Source organism: Schistocerca cancellata, chromosome 2 (genome assembly GCF_023864275.1).
Source record: "Schistocerca cancellata isolate TAMUIC-IGC-003103 chromosome 2, iqSchCanc2.1, whole genome shotgun sequence".
Lineage (NCBI taxonomy): Eukaryota > Metazoa > Arthropoda > Insecta > Orthoptera > Acrididae > Schistocerca > Schistocerca cancellata.
In genome coordinates this window covers 686,502,294-686,525,005 of record NC_064627.1, presented here as the reverse complement: position 1 = coordinate 686,525,005, position 22,712 = coordinate 686,502,294, and the positions used below count along the sequence as shown (strand labels likewise).

General features: G+C 41.9%; 1 protein-coding gene across 1 annotated transcript in view; it reads left to right on the top strand.

Annotated features, from left to right (window-relative positions):
- Positions 1–22,712, top strand: part of LOC126157560 (uncharacterized) — a 203,785-nt gene that overhangs the window by 142,078 nt on the left and 38,995 nt on the right. The window contains exons 11-12 of the mRNA XM_049916383.1: positions 2,002–2,140; positions 10,469–10,842. Coding sequence (XP_049772340.1) covers positions 2,002–2,140; positions 10,469–10,842 — 513 coding nt within the window. The remainder of the gene's footprint in view (positions 1–2,001; positions 2,141–10,468; positions 10,843–22,712) is intronic.

Here is a 22,712-nt window from a genome sequence, read left to right as displayed (position 1 = left end):
ATGAGGTCTGCCTGCTCTTGGTTTAGCTTCGCGTATCTACTTCACGATAACATCATTAACACTGTACTCGGGAAGGCCTGGAAGGGTTGAGGTATTCTTGATGGATTTGTTCCTCACAAGGGAACCTCCCCATCGCACCCCCCCCCCCCCCCCCCCAGATTTAGTTATAAGTTGGCACAGTGGATAGGCCTTGAAAAACTGAACACAGATCAATCGAGAAAACAGGAAGAAGTTGTGTGGAACTATGAAATAAATAAGCAAAATAAACAAAATGAGTAGTCCATGCGCAAGATAGGCAACATCAAGGATAATGTGAGCTCAGGAGCGCCGTGGTCCCGTGGTTAGCGTGAGCAACTGCGGAACGAGAGGTCCATGGTTCATGTCTTCCATCGAGTGAAAAGTTTGCTTTCTTTATTTTCGCAAAGTTATGATGTGTCCGTTCGTTGCCGCGCGACTGCTACGGTCGCAGGTTCGAATCCTGCCTCGGGCATGGATGTGTGTGATGTCCTTAGGTTAGTTAGGTTTAAGTAGTTCTAAGTTCTAGGGGACTGATGACCATAGATGTCAAGTCCCATAGTGCTCAGAGCCATTTGAACCATTTGAACCATTTTGTCCGTTCGTTCATTGACGTCTCTGTTCACTGTAATTAGTGTCTGTGTTTTGCGACCGCACCGCAAAACCGTGCGATTAGTAAACGAAAGGACGTACCTCTCCAATGGGAACCGAAAACATTTGATCGCAAGGTAATAGGTCAACCGATTCCTCCACAGGAAAACACGTCTGATATATTCTATACGACACTGGTGACGGCATGTGCGTCACATGACAGGAATATGTTGTCGACCCACCTAATTTGTACACTTGGCGAATGGGTAAAAAGATTCTTCTACCTTGCCCGATTTAGGTTTTCTTGTGGATGTGATAATCACTCCCAAAAAAGTGATGAAAACATAAGAGTTTGTCACATAAACTGCAACAAATGAATGCAACAGTTTCACAGTCACACAGTTATCCCTGTGCTCTGTCAAAAGATATGTTTTTAACATTTTCAAATTTTTCCGTGTGTAGGCCGTCGAATCCTGCATATGTCCAAGCAAATCTGAACATGTCCTGGAATTTTGGAGAGCGAAGTTGATTATGTGTGAGTGCCTGAACTCTGATAATTGACACACGATCACGTAAACAATACTGTTCTGTGTACCTGTGCAGCTTCGCAAAACAATTGTCTGAAGTTAAAAAATTAAACTTTTTACTCGAGGGGGACTCGAATCAAGGACCTCTCGTTCCGCAGCTGTTCACGCTAACCACGGGACCACGGCGCTCCGGAGCTCACATTATCCTTGATGTTGCCTGTCTTGCGCATAGACTACTCAGTTTGTATATTTTGCTTATTTTTTTCATAGTTCCACACAACTTCTTCCTGTTTTCTCGAGTGATCTGTGTTCAGTTTTTCAAGGCCTATCCACTGTGCCAACTTATAACTAAATCTGAGGGGGGGGGGGGGGAGGGGTGCGATGGGGAGGTTCCCTTGTCAGGTGACATCCAGTCCACCTTCGAAGTCACTGAGCTGTCCTGACCGGTCTGCTCTTTTGTTTAGTTTGTCTGCTGGCAGCTCAACCCTCCCCTCTTGCTTTTATACAGCTGGGTCCGCCTCTCGTAACATTTAGTTGTGAATTCCGCATTACATTGGGGTGTCCGGATACTTTTGATCAGGTAATGTACCTGAAGAATCCTGCGGAGTCCCTTCCTATCCCAACTGAGTCCATTATCGAACTGGTTTTTCGTGGCATTGGCGTGATGTGCCCTAGGAGTGAATAACGTTCCGCCTGGTGTTCATACTGCAAGTATATGACTCAGAATTTATATTACCTACAGCCCAAATGTTTGGCGCCAGTTCACAGAGCTGTCGTTGAAATCTTGATGGGAGGGTTCCAGGCTAAAAGCTAGTGCCCAGAGCAGGGCGTCAGCGTGGAGTGCGCCTGACAGTCGGTGTGTCGGCAGGTGAGGTGCGGCTGTCGCAGTACCGCATCACGCGTGTCGTCGACACCGAGGGCGTGGTTCACGTGGTGCGGCGCGACGTCGAGACGCACTTCCAGTGCTCCAGGCAGGGCTACTACGCCCACCCGCTCGGTTGCAACAGGTAAGTGAGCTCGGCAGCCCACTGCTCTCGCACGCTTTCACCTTCCGAGAAACACAAGCCAGCGACTCTACCTTGTGATATATCATCATCATCATCATCATTTAAGACTGATTATGCCTTTCAGCGTTCAGTCTGGAGCATAGTCCTCATAAAATTCCTCCATGATCCCCTATTCAGTTCTAACATTGGTGCCTCTTCTGATGTTAATCCTATTACTTCAAAATCATTCTTAACCGAATCCAGGTACCTTCTCCTCGGTCTGCCCCGACTCCTCCTATCCTCTACTGCTGAACCCATGAGTCTCTTGGGTAACCTTGCTTCTCCCATGCGTGGAACATGATCCCACCATCTAAGCCTGTTCGCCCTGACTGCTACATCTACAGAGTTCATTCCCAGTTTTTCTTTGATTTCCTCATTGTGGACACCCTCCTGCCATTGTTCCCATCTACTAGTACCTGCAATCATCCTAGCTACTTTCATATCCTTAACCTCAACCTTATTGATAAGGTAACCTGAATCCACCCAGCTTTCGCTCCCATACAACAAAGTTGGTCGAAAGATTGAACGGTGCACAGATAACTTAGTCTTGGTACTGACTTCCTTCTGCGTTAGCTTTGCTACACCTCGCTTCTAGTTCTTTCACTATGTTACCATCCTGTGAGAATATGCATCCTAAGTACTTGAAACCGTCCACCTGTTCTAACTTTGTTCCTCCTATTTGGCACTCAGTCCGTTTATATCTCTTTCCCACCGACATTACTTTCGTTTTGGAGATGCTAATCTTCATACCATAGTCCTTACATTTCTGATCTAGCTCTGCAATATTACTTTGCAAACTTTCAATCGAATCTGCCATCACAACTAAGTCATCCGCATATGCGAGACTGCTTATTTTGTGTTCACATATCTTAATCTCACCCAGCCAGTCTATTGTTTTTAACATATGATCCATAAATAGTATGAACAACAGTGGAGACAGGTTGCAGCCTAGTCTTACCCCTGAAACTACTCTCAACCATGCACTCAATTTACCGTCAATTCTAACTGCTGCCTGACTATCTATTTAAAGACCTTTAATTGCTTGCAAAAGTTTGCCTCCTATTCCATAATCTCGTAGAACAGACAATAACTTCCTCCTAGGAACCCGGTCATATGCCTTTTCTAGATCTATAAAGCATAGATACCATTCTCTGTTCCACCCGTAACACTTTTCCATTATTTGACGTAAGCTAAAGATCTGGTCCTGACAACCCCTAAGAGGCCTAAACCCACACTGATTTTCATCCCGTTTGTCCTCAAATGGGATGTTTCCTTTCAGCAATACCTGAGAAGATTTTACGCACAACGTTGATTAAAGAGATACCTCTGTAGTTACTACAATCTTTTCTGTTTCCTTTTGATATAAGAGAATTAAAATTACCCTCATAAAGCTGCAACAAATAGAAGTTGTGCTGTTTGCCAGCGCTTTTCGGGACTCATCTGTGATGGGTGTTTGCTTTTGGTTTACGTATTTCTGGGAGTTACACAATACCCTTAAAAGGAAAGAATTTTTAGTACTCTTGTATCTCCTAGTTTCCTTGATCCAAAGCTAGTGCCAAATTAAGATGTAGTTTATTTACGTCCAGGTGCACTCTGAAACGATCTTTGTACTACAAGACTTGTCATTTATACAAAGCTCGTACGCAAAGGATATAAACCCTGTGACTATTCTGACTGCTTTAGATCTTCACTTTAAGCGTCACTTCTCAGCCTGGTGGGACGAGCTTTCTAACTGTAAAGAATTACGTCGGAGATGTGAAAAGAGAAGTCATATTTCAAAACCGCCAAGAACTGCTGGTAAATAAATCTTTATTCACTTTCGGTTTCAGTCCTCTGATCGTATTCAGGTATCATAAAATTATTTACAACAGGTTATACGACAACCTTCTTACTGTGGGATCCAACGAAGTAAAAATCAACCTTAGCCACTGAACTTAGGTGCAGAATATAAAAGTAATGGATTGACAATGTTCATACATATAAATGAAATATTCAAAAATGTTCAAATGTACGTGAAATCCAATGGGACTTAACTGCTAAGGTCATCAGTCCCTAAGCTTACACACTACTTAACCTAAAGTATCCTAAGGACAAACACACACACCCATGCCGGAGGAGGACTCGAACCAGCCGACGAAATATTCGAATACGATTCGTTTGTCCAGAGTTATCAGCCATTAACAGTAAAATGGATTGTATAATCAACTGTATATCAATGCATGTTACTGTTGATGGCAGGCAACACTGTATGTATGAACAGTGACGCGGGATGGCTTTCATTTTACTGAGTGTCACAATAAGAATGATTATCGACCAACCTCCATTGTCTACATTAGCCGTAATTTCTCGAATTTCCACCTTGTGACCATTTCGCGGGATGTTCATGACAGACAGCAAGGTGCCGTCCGACTCTTTCCGGAACGTAATCCCTCGGAGTCTCAATAGTAAATATCGCCGAGATGTGCAACGCCTCTTTTGTAGCCTCTGCCACTAGAGTTCTTGAACATCTCTGTAACGCTGTCGCGCTAACTAAACGATCCCTTTTTTGGATCTTGTGTAGCTCTTCTACTAATCCAAGATGATAAGACTTATCATCAGTATTCACGACTCGGTTCAAAAATTGTTTTGGAAACCAGTTATTTCGCGAATGAGTTACATTTCCCTAAGATTCTTCTTATGAATCTGTCTAGCATCTACTTTTCCTATTATTTGCTTCATGGGGTCTTCCACTTAAGATCGCTCCGTATGGTTATTCCTAGACATTTTCCGGTAGTTACTCTTTCTGGAAATTTGTCACCAATAGCTTAAGTGTACTGTAATGGATTACTTCTTACATGTATCCGAAGTACGTTATATTTCTTTATGCCCATTGTCACCTCTAGCACCATTCATCAGTCCTCTGGCTATCTTTCTGCGCTTCGCTACAATCTTCTGGGGTTGCTATCTTCTTAAAGGCAACCGCATCATCTGCAAAGAGTCCCATGGAGCTACCGGTGTTATCCATTAGACCATTTACAGACAATGTAAACAGTAACGGTCCTACCAAACTTCCTTGGAATGCTGCCGAAGTAATCTTTACATCTGTCGGTTTTGTTCCGTTTAGAGCCCTGTGTCGAGTTCTGTCCGCATGGATAAAATTCAGTTGCAAATCTGGTCCGACACTCGGTAAGCTTGTATTTTATTCACTAAACGACAGAGTAGGACAGTGTCATATCCATTCCTGAAGCCAAAAAATACGGCATCACCTGAGCGCTGATGTCTACAGCCCTGTGGACCTGAGGGAGGAACAGACCGAGCTGGGTTTCGCACGGTCTTTCGTTTGCAGAATCCATATCGATTAATATTGAGATTTTCGATTCCCAAAAAATAAATGAAGATAAAACATCTTCCACAATTCTATAACAAATGGACGTCAGCGATATAAGCCTATAATTATGTGCATCTGTCCTACGACCCTTCTTGAAAACAGGAATGAACTGCGCTTTGTTTCAGTCGTTAGGTACCCTTCGTTGCTACGATAAACTTCTGCTAGCAGAGGAGCGACTTCTCCCGTAAAGTCTCTGTAGAATCTTAGAGGTATCTCATTTCGTCTAGATATCTTTCCACTACAAAGCGATTGTAGTTGCTTTTCTAATCCGCGACTGCGTATCTCAATATGTGCCATTTTGGTATTCGTGCGATGATTGAAGGAGTGACCCTGCTACTTGCTATCTTTCGCGGTGAAACAGTTTTGGAAGACAGAATTCAGTATTTTCACATCTTCCGTTTCGATTCCATTGTGGTCGCTCAGTGACTGAATAGATAATTTCGAATTCCTTACTGATATTGCATAACCAGAACCTCACAGCGATTTTATTCAGACCGATCGACAAAATGTTACTCTCACTCACTGAACGCTTCTCTCATTGCTCTCCTTACGTTCGTGTTCTCTTCGTCCAACTTTTATCACTTACATTTTGACTTCTATTAAATCTGCGACAAGCTCTCTGTTTATGTAGCAACTTTCCAGTGTGACTGTTAAACCATAGTCCGTCTTTTAGATTCCTTAATACCTTTCTCGGAACATATTTGTCTAAGGTGTACTAAACGACGCTTTTGAATTTTATCCATGCTTCATAACTTCTTCCTCATCACTGAATACTTCATTTTGATTACTGAGATACTCTGCAGTTTGTATGCTTTCACGCTTGCGAAGCAAAAATATTTTCCTGCCTTCCTTAACATTCCTTGTAATACCTGTAGTCATACAGGCTATCACAGCGTTATGATCTCTGATACCTTGCTGTACGCAAACTGATTCGAGACACTCAGGTCTGTTTGTTACTAGCATGACAAGCTAATGTAGGTTTCTGTTGTATTTTCTTCGAACTCTTATTGCTTTCAGTTATTTTCTTATGAAATTTTGACGAGACTTTCTCAAATCCTGTTGGAGTTTTATTTAGCATTTTCTATTATGTTACTACAACCGTTTATAGGAAACACTCTCCCTCGCTTCAACAGTTACCTTGTTCGATTTCAAATTTTCTTCTTTTTTGGATTCTTCGCTTCTGGAGCATCTTTTGCAGTTTCCTAAATAATTGCACGTTTCATCCATGTGCATATACTCGTATTCTTCATTTTTCTATATTATGTTCATGTTTACTATAATCTAGGCATACCTCGCCTGTAACTTCCTGACAGACTAAAACAGTGTGCCGAATCTGGAGTCGAAACCAGATGGAACGAGAAGAAGGATTCAAATCTCCATCCGATCATCTAGATTTAGGTTCCGGTGACTTTCCTAAATCGCTTAAGGCAAATGGTGGAGTGGTTTCTTCGAAAGGCACAACTAATTTCTTTTCCCATCATTCCGAATCCGAGCCTGTGCTCCTTCTCTAGTGACCTCGCTGTCGACTGGACTTTAAAGACTGATCTTCCTTTCCCTCTTTCGAATCCAGACCTTGCCGGTGCAGAATACAGTTTTAATCTGCCAGGAAGTTTCAATACAGAGCACACTCCACTAGAAAGAGAGTGATTTATTAGGTAAATTCTTGTAATTTTCGTTCCTGCCTAATGAGAGCTTTTTCCTAGCTATCCGTCTTTTGTATTCTGTGCCTTATTAATGTTGTCATCGCCCAATCAAGAAGGTATAGACATACACTGAAGCGCCAAAGAAACTGGTATAGGCACACATATTCAAATACAGAGATATGTAAACAGGCAAAATACGGCGCTGCGGTCGGCAATGCCTGTATAAGACAACAAATGTTTGGTGCAGTTGTTAGATCGGTTGCTGCAGCTACAATGACATGTTATCAAGATTTAATTGAATTTGAACGTGGTGTTGTAGTCGCCATACGAGCGATGGGGCACAGTATCTCAGAGGCAGCAATGAAGTGGGGATTTTCCCGCACTACCATTTCACGAGTGTACCGTAAATATCAGGAATCCGGTAAATATCAAATCTCCGATATCAATGCAGCTGGGAAAAGATCCTACAAGAACGGCACCAACGACAACTGAAGAGAATTGTTCAACGTGACATAAAAGTAATCCTTCCGCAAATAGCTGCAGATTTCAATGCTGGGGAATCAACATGTGTCAGCGTGCGAACCATTCAACGAAACATCATCGATATGGGCTTTCGGAGCCAAAGGCCCACTCGTGTACCCTTGAGGGCTTGACGACACAAATCTTTACACCTCGCCTGGGTCCGTCAACATCTACATTGTACTGTTGATTGCTGGAAACATGTTGCCTTGTTGGACGAGTCTCGTTTTAAATTGTATGGAGCAGATGGATGTGTATGGGTATGGAGACAACCTGATGAATCCATGGACCCCGCATGTCAGGAGGGGACTGTTGAAGCTGGTGGAGGCTCTGTGATGGTGTGGGGTGTGTGCAGTTGGGGTGATTTGGGACCTTGTAATGTTATGTGTGTCTCACTGCTTTTTTTAACTAATTTGTGCCTGATTTTATTCTGAGAAGCTCAGTAATGTATGTCAATACCGTAAATGTAAATGTGATTCAAAAAGTACGAGGGTGAATCAAATGAAAACCTTAAATATTTTTAAAAATATTATTTATTGTGCAAAAGCGGTACAAAGCTGTATCTCTTTTCAACATAATCTCCCCTCACGCTCAATGCAAGTCCTCCAGCGCTTACAAATTGCATAAGTTCCTCTAAAAGAAAATTTTTTTGGTAGTCCGCGCAACCACTCATGCGCCATGACTTATCTGTAAACATGCTGCAATGTCGTTCAGTGTCACTCGGAGGTTTTTCTTCACTATGGCTTCAACTGCTGCAATGTTCTGTGGAGTCACAACTCGTCGTGCCTGACCTGGACAAGGAGCATCTTCGACTGAAGCCACACCATTTGCGAACTTCCTACTCCATTCGTAGACTTGCTGCTGTGACAAACATACAGCACCGTACTGAACCTTCATTCGTCGATGAATTTCAATAGGTTTCACACCTTCACTACGCAAAAATCGAATAACAGAACGCTGTTCTTCCCTGGTGCAAGTCGCAAGTGGGGCGGCCATCTTTATACTGATACTGTGACGGTATGTGTGCACCTGCACTATGCTGCCACCTACAGGCCATTCTGCACGCTGTTTGTAGTACGCTTACCAAGTTACAGGATAACGGCGGGAAATTTCGATTTGTTATTACAAATTTAAGGTTTTCATTTGACTCACCCTCGTAGTTGAAGTAAAGTGAAGCGCGACTGGACAGTAAGGTACTCTTTAGCGCTCAATCCCCGCAACGATAGTAGTTGTGAATCTTTGAGTATGGACTCTAAAAAAAAAGACAATTGATTTATTAAAAAAAAGTGGACTATTAATCTGTATCTTGTGGCAAGAGGGCGTGTTGCTGGGCCGTCGCTCAGAACGTATTGTTACATTTAATGAAAACTGATATTTTAGTGATGAAACCGACTGAAGTATGTGTAAGAGTTGCCAAACATTTATGTATAAAAATTTTCTGGAAGTGAAGAATATAAATATCTTGTTTTTGGAAAAGGAGGTGAACTTCATTGTCGTCGCCGTTTATCAATCGACAGAATTGTAAGTGTACAAAATTCACTAAAATACAGGAAAAGAAATGCATTTTCTATAGTTTTCATTCAGTAAGTGACAACCTCTCATAATTTCTTAATTACAGTAATTGGATTATGTACTTGTCCAATAGTATGGTTCTGAACTCCACTGACCAATTTTGATGTAGCAGGACGTGTAGTTTGAAGGAAGTTTGTGTGCCAAGCAGTCTGCTTTTCTCACGAAAAGCAGATTGCTGTTTGATCTTATTTACTTACAGCAGTGGTCCCTGAGATATGAAAAGCTACGAAAACTTGGGCTGAAAGCTATCCGCAATACGGCCAAGTAACTAACAGAGTCGTATTTTAATCCTCAAAGAACAATAACTTCCTCTATATAATAATACGTCACCAACTGGCGCAGAAGCTGATCATTGAAGGAGGCAGCAACCAAAATTCAGGTACCAGTTACGACTTAAAGTAAAAATCTCAATCAAAAATCAATCTCTCTCTCTCTCTCTCTCTCTCTCTCTCTCTCTCTCTCTCCAAACACATATATAAATATTCACATTATTAAGATAAAAGTCTCTTCAGGCTTTCCCGGCGATCTAATGACATCTTGGGTTGTCGGGTGTTCTGCCGGATATCAGCGTCGTACTTGCACGATATTTCGGTCACGTAGCTCGTGACCGAAATATCTTGCAAGTACGACGCTGATATCCGGCAGAACACCCGACAACCCAAGATGTCACGATAAAAGTCGTTTTATAACCTCCATCTAGATACGACTCTGACAGATGACACGTACATAAGTATTCTGTCTGATCACCTGCATCCATTCATGTCCATTGTGCATTCCGGCTGACTTGGGCAATTCCAGCGGGACAATGCTACACCCCACACGTTCAGAATGGCTCCAGGAACACTCTTCTGAGTTTAAAGACTTACGTTGTCCACAAAACCTCCCAGACATGAACATTATTGAGCTGCCTTGCAGCGTGTTGTTCAGAAGAGATCTCCGCCCCTTCGTAGTCATAGGAATTTATGGACAGCCCTGCAGGATTCATGGTGCCAATTCCCTCCAGCACTACTTCAGACATTAGTCGAGTCCATGACATGTCGTGTTCGGCACTTCCGCGTACTCGCGGGCGCGTTACTCGATATTAGGCACGTGTTCCAGTTTCTATGGCTCTTCAGTGTAGTTTGTACAGCAGTTGTAAGCAATGTCCGTAAAGGGCCGAAATGCAGTGCACAAGTGTTCGGTCCGCAGGTTCTACCGGTGCGTGAAGTTCAACCAGTACGCGCGCGACTTCACGGTGTTCGAGTACGACTGCCCGGAGGGCCTGGCGTTCGACGAGCGCTGGGAGGTGTGCGTGTGGCCGGGCTCGCTGCCGCGCGGCGCGCCCTGCTCCGGCTCCTCGGAGATCGCGCCGGTGCCGCGGCTGCGCTACTCCTGCCCGCGCGCCGAGGGCTACTACGCCGACCCCGAGAACTGCCGCTGGTTCTTCGCGTGCCTGGACCACGCGCGCGACGGCGCCACGCCGCTCACCGCCTACGAGTTCCGCTGCCCCTTCGGACTCGTCTTCGACGAGTCGCGCCTCCTCTGCGACTGGCCTTGGAAGGTCAGCGGCTGCGGGCGAGTCGGTGAGTGTCGCCCCCTCTCATGCAACGGCGCCGTCTAGAATACGTTTGGAGTATCGGACAGCGATACGTCGATGTATCGAAATTCGTTACGCGATATTTTAATCGACTTTTGTCCTGCCGCTAAATCGTAAACATCGATATTTTGAGAATTAAAATCCATGGAGAAGAAATAAAAACGTTGAGGTTCGCCGATGACATTGTAATTCTGTCAGAGACAGCAAAGGACTTGGAAGAGCAGTTGAACGGAATGGATAGTGTCTTGAAGGGAAGATATAAGATGAACATCAACAAAACCAAAACGAGGATAATGGAATGTTGTCGAATTAAGTCGGGTGATGCTGAGGGAATTAGATTAGGAAATGAGACACTTAAAGTAGTAAAGGAGTTTTGCTATTTGGGGAGCAAAATAACTGATGATGGTCGAAGTACAGAGGATATAGAATGTAGACCGGCAATGGCAAGGAAAGCGTTTCTGAAGAAGAAAAATTTGTTAACATCGAGTATAGATTTAAGTGTCACGAAGTCGTTTCTGAAAGTATTTGTATGGAGTGTAGCCATGTATGGAAGTGAAACGTGGACGATAAATAGTTTGGACAATAAGAGAATAGAAGCTTTCGAAATGTGGTGCTACAGAAGAATGCTGAAGATTAGATGGTAGATCACATAACTAATGAGGAGGTATTGAATAGGATTGGGGAGAAGAGGAGTTTGTGGCACAACTTGACAAGAAGAAGGGACCGTTTGGTAGGACATGTTCTGAGGCATCAAGGGATCACCAATTTAGTTTGGAGGGCAGCGTGGAGGGTAAAAATCGTAGACGGAGACCAAAAGATGAATAGACCAAAGAGATTCAGAAGGATGTAGGTTGCAGTAGGTACTGAGAGATGAAGAAGCTTGCACTGGATAGAGTAGCATGCAGAGCTGCATCAAACCAGTCTCAGGACTGAAGACCACAACAACAACATAATCGGATAAAGTCATCATCATCATGTAACTCCGGGTTCGCTTCCTGGCCAGATTGGCGATTTTCTCTGCCCGGGGACTCGATGTTTGTATTGTACTCATCATTTCATCATCATCATTCGTGACAGTGGCTAGACTGGACTGTGTAAAAAAAATTGGAATGTGTAAAACCTGGAACTTAGTACGGGCGCTGATGAACGCGCAGTTGAGCACTCCACAAACCAAACACCATCATCATCATGTAACTCACAACAGAGAAGACTCAACTGTGCTTTCCTTTTAATTCGAAATATTTCAGAGTTTTAAACATGGCTAACAGTAGCAACCGTAAATGAAATTTCAGTGTACAAAGTATACAGCCAACTAGTTGCATAAGTTTAATGTAAAAGCCATGACCAGGTTTTGATAAACTAAGGCTATAATCTACAGAGGCAAGTAATGTAAATTACACGACGTAAAAATTGTAAACATACACGCTGAGCTAAGATTCTGAAGTCAAATAGAAGAAAATATGGAAAATATCCCTCCACGGAAACAGTAAAAAAACAACAATTTTTAAATGAACTCACCGCCATTTGACTGTATTGTAGTTTATTTAATAACGACCCAGGTTTCTGGATTTTATGCCATTTTCAAGTGATTGAATTTATGCCATTAATGCGGGGGTTGCCCAGAAAGTAAAGCACTGCATTTTTTTTCTCGGCCGAAAACAATGTTACGAATGCCAAATGTTACGTATGTATTACTTTAAGTCTACTTACAAGGGAACCTCCCCATCACACCCTCCCTCAGATTTAGTTATAAGTTGGCACAGTGCATAGGCCTTTAAAAACTGAACACAGATCAATCGAGAAAACAGGAAGAAGTTGTGTGAAACTATGAAAAAACAAGCAAAATATGCAAACTGAGTAGTCCATGCGCAAGATAGGGAACAACAAGGAAAGAGAAAGGTCAGGATTGCCATAGTCCCGTGGTTAGCGTGAACAGCTACAGAATAAGAGGTCCAGCCTTCCCTTGGATGAAAATTTTAACTTTTTATTTTCAGTTTGTGACACGTTTTCATCACTTTTTTGGGAGTGATTATCACATCCACAAGAAAACCTAAATCGGGCAAGGTAGAAGAATCTTTTTACCCATTCACCAAGTGTACAAGTTAGGTGGATCGACAACGTATTCCTGTCATGTGACGCACATGCCGTCACCAGTGTCGTATAGAATATATCAGACGTGTTTTCCTGTGGAGGAATCGGTTGACCTATTACCTTGCGATCAAATGTTTTCGGTTCCCATTGGAGAGGCACGTCCTTTCGTCGACTAATCGCACGGTTTTGCGGTGCGATCGCAAAACACAGACACTAAACTTATTACAGTGAACAGAGACGTCAATGAAACGAACGGGCAGATTATAACTTTGTGAAAATAAAGAAAGTAAACTTTTCACCCGAGGGAAGACTTGAACCAAGGACTTCTCACTCCACAGCTGCTCACGCTAACCACGGTGCTGCGGAGCTCACATTATCCTTGATGTTGCCTATCATGCACATGGACTAATCCGTTTGTATATTTTGCTTATTTTTTCATATTTCCACACAACTTCTTCCTGTTTTCTCGATTGATCTGTGCTTAGTTTCTTAAGGCCTATCCACTGTGCCAACTTATAACTAAATCTGAGTGGGGTGCGATGGGGAGTTTCCCTTGTGAGTTAGCGCGCCAAGCTTACGTCACTCCCGACAGATAGCGTAGCTGCAGGAGAGTTTCAAAATGGCGTCTCTAGGTGACGTACGTTACAAGCAACGTGCCGTCATTGAATTTCTCTCTGCCGAGAAAGAAACTGTGGGGAATATTCTCAAACGCTTGTGCAAAGCCAATGGAGTCTATAGACAGAAGTACAGTTAGTCGCTGGGCACGGAGGGCGAAGTCATCAGAAGGCTGTTCGCCGGAGCTCCACGATTTGCAGCGGTCGGGGAGACCATTCACGGCTGTCACGCCTGACGTGTTGCAGCGAGCTGGTTGTCATTCGCGAGGACAGACACATTACGAATCGGCAGTGGAACACATTTTGAAGACGATGAGGAGGTGATTCACACAGTGAAGCACTGGCTCCGCCACCAGCACAAGTATTGGTACCGACAGGGCCCTTGTCAAGTACTGGAGGAAGGCCACAGAACGGGATGGAGATTAAGTGGAAAAATAGGGCTTGTAGATAAACACCGTTCTTCCGTGTGCGTAATTCTCATTATGTCCAATAAAGAACTGTTGCATTACTTTATGAGCAATCCTCGTAAATATTGCTGGACATCGAGCTCAAAGTTGGTCATAAACTAAAAAAAAGAAATTGCTCTCCACAAAATGCCAGATATAAAATCATCAACTTGTAAAAACATCAATAAATAATAGTAGGATTACGTCATATTTAATAAAGACAGGTTTACTTTGGTGTAATTTATATACCAAAGTATACCTGTTTTTATTAAATTAACACGTCATATTAAATAAAAACAGGTGTACTTTAGTATGTAAATAATACCAAGTCATATTTAATAAAGACGGGTGTACTTTGGTATATAAACTATACCACAGTAAACCTGATTTTATTAAATATGGCGTGCTTCCACTATTATTTATTGATCTTTTAACAAGTTGATGATTTTACATCTGGCATTTCGCGGGGAGCGAATATTTTTTTTAGTTTATGGCCAATTTTGACCTTGATGTCCTACAATATATATTAATGACATAAATTCAATCACTTGAAAATGACATAAAAGCCCGAAACCTGGGTCGTAATTAAAGAAACAACAATACAAATGGCGGTGTCTTCTTTAAAGAAAAACAGTAAAAATTGTTACACCAGGTAGAGCTTGTTAAATGAGAAGAAACTGGACTGATTAATGATCATATCGACATTCATTACCGCGATATTAGATTGTGCCGAACTTCAACAATTGTCTTTCGATTCCATTCCTAATCTAGAACAATTTCAGCCGATCCCAAACAGATGACACTAAAACAGTGTACTGTCCGGAATATGAAACGCTGTTCATTGTTGACACAGATATCGCTTTGATAATGGCTCGCGAGTTTCCGCTGCCAACTGTGGGAAGACTTTGCTTCGTGCTCGGAGTTTCGTAGCGTCGCGCGATATCTCATAGGCGTACGCGACCAGAACCTATGAAGTTTTAAAAAAGACCCGACCCAGAAAGTGACAAAATTCTGTTCGGTAATTTAGGTCACTATATTAACAGAGATTCCCCTCTTCAAAATGTCACCTGTATTTTGTATTTTTCTTAATTGCAAGTATTTTTAATTCATTTTCCAAAATATGTTGACAATGGTTTGTCGTGTCATGTTCTCCAAAAAAAAAAAATCCATTCGAACTTTTCAGTGCTTTTGCAGTTACCTGTGGATCTCGTTCCTACAGTTGGGTAACTTGGTAATACAGACAGCGAGTCTGTTTAACATTACATCTACGCAGCTGCTATGTGAACTGTATCGTTAATTCAGTGCAACATGGCGGGATTCAGTAATGGAGCTTTTAAAAAGGAATCTCTAGGAAGTAACAGAGTAATGATAGTTTCTTGTGATAATGTGTATAATACTGCTAGTGATAGTGACATCTTAAGCTTTTGTTGTCCTGTCATCCTCACTTGCGTGTAATAATATTTTATTATTATGTATTTATTGCATGAAATAATTACAGCCTAATGAAACGAGTTTTTCACGGCATGCGCCTTTCGCCTTTATTATTTTAAAGTTGTCATCAGTAGCCAGAAATAAATGCGAAGTGTCTCTCCTTAGAGTTGTGAAGCGCATTTTCTCCGATGTTACAACAGATATTTGGAATTTCGTTTTTGCATTGTGTAACTGAAGTCAGCCCAAACAAATACTGCTAATCATGTCTTTCTTGCGACTACCAGTGTCGATGGAAAGCGTCGATTTGTTTCCATAACAAAAAGAATGATTTTTAAAGCAGCATTTGACGTTTCCATTCGATAGAGCGGTCCCAGATTAGTCAAGTGCGATATTTTTTATCGATATGTATTAAAGGGACAGCAAAATACGAAGAAGAGCAGTACTCTAGCAGCGACGGCAATGCCCTGGCCCGCATTGATTGTTTCCGCAAAGCACGCAGTGATACAGAGTCACTGCTGGATTGCTGTTTATTTTTCGTGTTTTACTGTCACTTTTAATACATATCGATAAAACAAATATCGCACTAGACTAAACTGGGACCGCTCTGTCGAATGGGGACGTAAAATGCCGCTTTAAAAATCATTTTGTTTGTAACAGGAAAAAAAACACACTTTCCGTCGACGTTGAGCGTCACACTGAAGACGTGATGACCACTATTTGTTTCGGCTGATTCCAGCTACACAGTGCAAAAATAAAATTGTAAATATCAGCTGAAACTCCAGCGAAAATGCGCCTGGAGATTATCAGAAGAGAGAGACCCTGTATTATAGGCAGTCACATGAAAACGAGGCATATGGAGAAAAATTAAGTAAACTGTTCGTTATTTCGAAAGTATCCGCTGTAACTGTTAATACATTTATCCCACTGTGAGACAAGATCGTCAGTGCCTTCATGGAAAAATGTTTACTGTCGCCTGCGGAATCATGACTGCATACAGGTGTGCAGATCTTCGTCCGAAGCAAATCGACGGCCTTTCTTCAGGGCTCCAAAAGTATGGAAATCACATGGGGAGACATCGGGGCTGTACGGAGGATGTGTAAGGCCTTCCCAGCGAAACTCCTGCAGCGTAGTCAAAACAACTTTGGCAGAATTTGGGTCAGCCAAATTGCTCCTAAGGGTGATTGTAGATGGGACCTGACAAAATATTTTCTTATCCGTGGAAGTAACTTGGTGATTAAAATTTCATGAAAAGATTTCGCCGCAACGAAACAGCCTTTGTTTTAGTGATTGCTACATCAACTCGCGTGTCACATTCGTGACTCTCTCTCCCCTATTTCACGATAATACATTGTCTCAAAATGAAATTAAATATTTTGTTTTGGCATAGACATGTCTTTATCATGCACTGGTCTATTAACTTTTTACGATGTTCTTCGGCGTATCATAAATTCGGGAACGGGAAGATTTTGACTTTCCATGCTGTCATCTCATGCAGACGACTCTCGGTATATCTGAATTTAAGAATCATTGCGACCATGTATGGTCAGTAAGCTGTCGTCGGCTGTAAACAGACAGACGTCGAATATTTCAGGCGGCAGTCGGAAAAATGTTTTCATGATCATTAAGCTCGTTCTACTAGAGAAATCTAATAGAGAAATCTGCTTTTTGTCACTTTTTATGTTTTGTAAAAGCGACAAAAAGGTGATTTCAGAGTACTTGACGGCTCAACACAAAAGTTTTATCTCAGGTACAGATGGTGTTGAGGATCAGTGGAGAAAGTTCAAAACCATCGTACAATATGCTTTAGATGATTATGTGCCCAGCAAGATCGCAAGAGATGAAAAAGAGCCACCGTGGTACAACAACCGGGTTAGAAAACTGCTACGGAAACAAAGAGAACTTCACAGCAAACATAAACATAGCCGAAGCCTTCAGACAAACAAAAATTACACGAAGCGAAATATAGTGTGAGGAGGGCTATGCGAGAGGCGTTCAACGAATCCGAAAGTAAAGTTCTATGTACTGACTTGGCAGAAAATCCTAAGAAATTTTAGTCTTATGTCAAAGCGGTAGGAGGATCGAAACAAAATGTCCAGACACTCTGTGACCAAAATGGTACTGAAACAGAGGATGGCAGACTAAAGGCCGAAATACTAAATATGTTTTTCCAAAACTGTTTCACAGAGGAAGACTGCACTGTAGTTCCTTCTCTAGATTGTCGCACAGATGACAAAATGGTAGATATCGTAATAGATGACGGAGGGATATAAAAACAATTAAAATCACTCAAAAGAGGAAAGGCCGCTGGACGTGATGGGATACAAGTTCGATTTTACACAGAGTAAGCGAAGGAACTAGCCCCCCATCTTGTAGCGGTGTACCGTAGGTCTCTAGAAGAGCGTAGCGTTCCAAAAGATTGGAAAAGGGCACAGGTCACCCCCGTTTTCAAAAAGGGACGTCGAACAGGTGTGCAGAATTATAGACCTATATCTCTAACGTCGATCAGTTGTAGAAATTTGCAACACGTATTATGTTCGAGTTTAACGACTTTTCTGGAGACTAGAAATCTACTCTGTAGGAATCAGCATGGGTTTTGAAAAAGACGATCGTGTGAAACCCAGCTCGCGCTATTCGTCCACGAGACTCAGAGGGCCATAGACACGGGTTTAAGGTAGATGCCGTGTGTCTCTACTTCCGCAAGGCGTTTGATACAGTTCCCCACAGTCGCTTAATGAACAAAGTAAGAGCATATGGACTATCAGACCAATTGTGTGATTAGATTGAAGAGTTCCTAGATAACAGAACGTAGCATGTCATTCTCAATGGAAAGAAGTCTTCCGAAGTAAGAGTGATTTCAGGTGTGCCGCAGGGGAGTGTCGTGGGACCGTTGCAATTCACAATATATATAAATGACCTTATAGATAACATCGGAAGTTCACTGAGGCTTTTTGCGGATGATGCTGTAGTATATCGAGAGGTTTTAATAATGGAAAATTGTACTGAAACGCAGGAGGATGTGCAACGAATTGACGCATGGTGCAGGGAATGGCAATTGAATCTCAATGTAGACAAGTGTAATGTGCTGCGAATACATAGAAAGAAAGATCCTTTATCATTTAGCTACAAAATAGCAGGTCAGCAACTGGAAGCAGTTAATTCCATAAATTATCTGGGAGTAGGCATTAGGAGTGATTTAAAATGGGATGACCATATAAAATTAATCGTCGTAAAGCAGATGCCAGACTGAGATTCATTGGAAGAATTCTAAGGAAATGCAGTCCGTAAACAAAGGAAGTGGGTTACAGTACACTTTTCACCCACTTCTTGCTAGAATACTGCTCACCGGTGTGGGATCCGTACCAGATGTGGTTGATAGAAGATATAGTGAAGATCCAACGGAGAGTAGCGCGCTTTGTTACAGGATCATTTAGTAATCGCGAAAGCGTTACGGAGATGATAGATAAACTCCAGTGGAAGTCTCTGCCAAGAGAGACGCTCTGTAGCTCGATAAGGGTTTTTGTTGAAGTTTCGAGAACATACCTTCACCGAGCCGGCCAGAGTGGCCGCGTGGTTAAAGGCGCTACAGTCTGGAACCGCACGACCGCTACGGTCGCAGGTTCGAATCCTGCCTCGGGCATGGATGTGTGTGATGTCCTTAGGTTAGTTAGGTTTAAGTAGTTCTAAGTTCTAGGGGACTTATGACCACAGCAGTTGAGTCCCATAGTGCTCAGAGCCATTTGAACCATACCTTCACCGAGGAGTCAAGCAGTATATTGTTCCCTCCTACGTATATCTCGCGAAGATACCATGAGGATAAAATCAGAGAGATCAGAGCCCACACAGAAGCATACCGACAGTCCTTCTTTTCACGAACAATACGAGACTGGAATAGAAGGGAGAACCGATAGAGGTACTAAAGGTACCCTCCGCCACACACCGTCAGGTGGCTCGCGGAGTATGGGTGTAGATGTAGATGTAGATCTTTTCGTCTGCTTCCTCAGATCAAATTTCTCCTAGCATCAGCTCTATTAACCTCCATATATATTTATCATTTGCAGTACTTATTTGATTGACTGGTTTATTTATTTATTTACGTACTCATTCTTCACTACTTAAGGCTTTCAGAGCACACCTATACAGTGAAAAAAAAACAGTAATAAATTTGGGTACAGATTTGCAAATATACTAGTCCGTCTCAGAGTCTCAAAATTCCTTTCGCTGCTATACTTCCATTCTCTATGAGTATTGCACGCTACTCGCGATTACTCGTGCTAATTTGAAGATCCAGTTTGTCTGCGTCACATTGGCACTTCTTCTGTGATGTTGGTAGCTGGTCCCAACTGATTAATGTTGCTTCATCCACCCAGTTTTTGTCAGTAATGCCTGACATTGTTAAGAAAGGAGAAAGAGAGGAGAAATTAAAATGTGAAAAATCTTTCTTCAAAAGTCTTTTAAACACCCAGACTGCGAACATACATAAATGGTAAAATAGGATGACTGGACTAGATACAGTTGTCAGTGCAGTCAACCTCAGATCTGCGCCGAACAAACGCAAAAACAGAAAACAGAAAATCGGCTTAGAAAAACTTTTTTTTTATTCAGTCATTAAACTTTTGAGGGAAACGCAGATACAATGGTGTTGTCATCAACTAACGTGCGAAATGGACATCATATACAAAAATTATATGGATGTGAATCATATAGTGCTTACCAGGGTCATACCAAAGAAACTTTTTTAAGATATATCATGCTCGTATTAGACGCAGGTTCAGCAAAAATTGGATATACCAGTAATAACCAGATCATGCATTAACTTGCTCTTTGTATAAGAGGCAAGTTAAATAAGAAATTTAGATAACAGTAACAACAAACATGATACAGGTTCTACACTTTTTTTTTTACAACGGAATCGTCAAGCTTAAAATGTGTCAAGGAAACACAACAAAAGCTAATTTGCTATCATTCGTGGTAAAAACGTCAGCGAATGACATGTGGAAAGAACATCATATATAAAAATTGTCTGAACTTAAACTACATGCCATTTTAAATCATTTTAAATTGTCACAGCGAAGGAATTTTTTTTTAAAGATACTTGCTTGTATGAGACGCAGCTTGAACAAAACTATATGTATCACTGAAAACCATAACATGCAATAACTTGCAGTTGTATAACAGGATAGTTCAGTGAATCGCTGTAGGAACATACGAACGACCAAATATAAAGTTACGAGCTGTGACAAAACTAGAAGCAAGAAAGTAGGGTGGGTAGTAAAATCGTAATCAAACATAAAATACAAACAGGGCATCGCTACACCACGTAACTTGTAAATGTTTTTGTGTCTAGTGGGACTAACTTGACTTATACCCATTTACAGCCATAATATAACTGACCTCTACGTGCACTGGCGAGGGTCAGAAGTACCGTCCGGTGGCGCGCAAGTACTTAAAGTTACATAGACCGATAAATACAAATAATAAAGGGTAAGATAGTTACAGTTGTGTGCTGAAAGGACACTGCAATATTTAAATTAACTTGACAAGTTGCTGTGCGTGCGCGAACGATTGCAAGCCGGATCACATTTACGCCGCTGGAGGTGGCGCCGCATCAACAGCTCTCTTCTCGTCGTGTCTGATAATTCGATCTTGTAGCACGGTGTGATAGCAATGTAATGATTGTTAAGACTACTTACGTTGTGGCTGCAGGCCATATTTCTGTTTTACTTTCTGCTTGTAATTCGCTTGTATTTAATATTGACACAATTTCCTGCCTTCTGTTCCTATAGTTTTCTTTGTTCAAAAAAAGGTTCAAATGGCTCTGAGCACTATGGGACTTAACATCTGAGGTCATCGGTCCCCTAGAACTTAGAACTACTTAAACCTAACTAACGTAAGGACATCACAAACATCCATGCCCGAGGCAGGATTCGAACCTGCGACCGTTGCGGTCGCGTGGTTGCGGACTGTAGCGCCTAGAACCGCTCAGCCACCCCAGCCGGCTTTTCTTTGTTAAGTTACTTTTTGCACATAATTGTAACTACGCTATATTTTATTATTTTTTATTTGTCAATCTGTATTAACTGTGCTTGCACGCCATCGGCCGCTACTTTGTCAGTTTTTGCTTCGGCCTGCGTGAGTGCATGCAGAGGTCAGCTACGTTGCGGCTTTGAATGGGTGTTAGTCAACTTAGCCAACTTAGTCCGACGTCTGTCTCGGTAGCTGCGCAATCAGAACCGCGGATTACTAACCGACGGGGCTCTGTTTCGATTCCAGGCCGCGTTCACATTTTTTCCGCTTGTGGATTGGGTGAGTCGTTGTCCATACGTTCGTATCGTCATAATTGACACTACACTGTTCAGATGGCTGTATGGACACCTCCCGAAAGCCAATAAAAAAAGTTAGTCTGACTGGCCACACAAACATTTACAAGTTACATGGTATAACGATGCCCTTTTGTATTTTACATTTGACTACGATTGTATTACCCAAGGTATGTTCTTGCTTTTAATTTTGTCACAACTTTTAACTTTAGATTTCATGTTTCACTATTTACTTGTACTATATGTAATTGTGATTATTGCTTGTTATGGTTTTTACTGGTACATTTCATTTCATTCAATCTGCATCTCATCTGAGTATGGTATGTCTTAAAAAAAGATCCTTCGGTGTAGCGCTTTAAATCTGCATTTGTTTAAGGATCAGATATCATTTATATATGATGTTCCTTCCATGTGTCTTTTGCTAACATTTTTAACATGAGTGATAGGTTGAGTTTTGTTTGTGTTTCCTTGGGACATTTTAAACTTCACGATTACTTTGTAAAAAAAAAATCTATACTAATTGTATGTTTCTATGTATTCCTACAAGTGTAAAACATGTCTCATGTTTGTTGTTGCTGTTACCACTGAATATCGTATTGAATTTGCCTCTTATACAAGTGCACGTTACTGCACGTTATGGTTATTACTGGTGTATCCAACCTGCATCTAATACGAGCATGGTATGTTCTAAAAACAATGTGTGATGTAAAACGTCAAGTTGACTGTGTTTCGGGAGTAGAAGATTAGTGTTTAACGTCCCGTCGATAACGAGGTCATTAGAGACGAAGTACAATCTCGGATTAGGAAAGGATGGTGAAGGAAATCGACCGTTCCCTTTCAGAGGAACCATCCTGGAATTTTTCTGAAGTAATTTAGGGAAATAACGGCAACCTAAATCAGGATGATTGGATGAGAGTGGTTTAGATTCACGTTCATATAATTTTTACATATACTTTT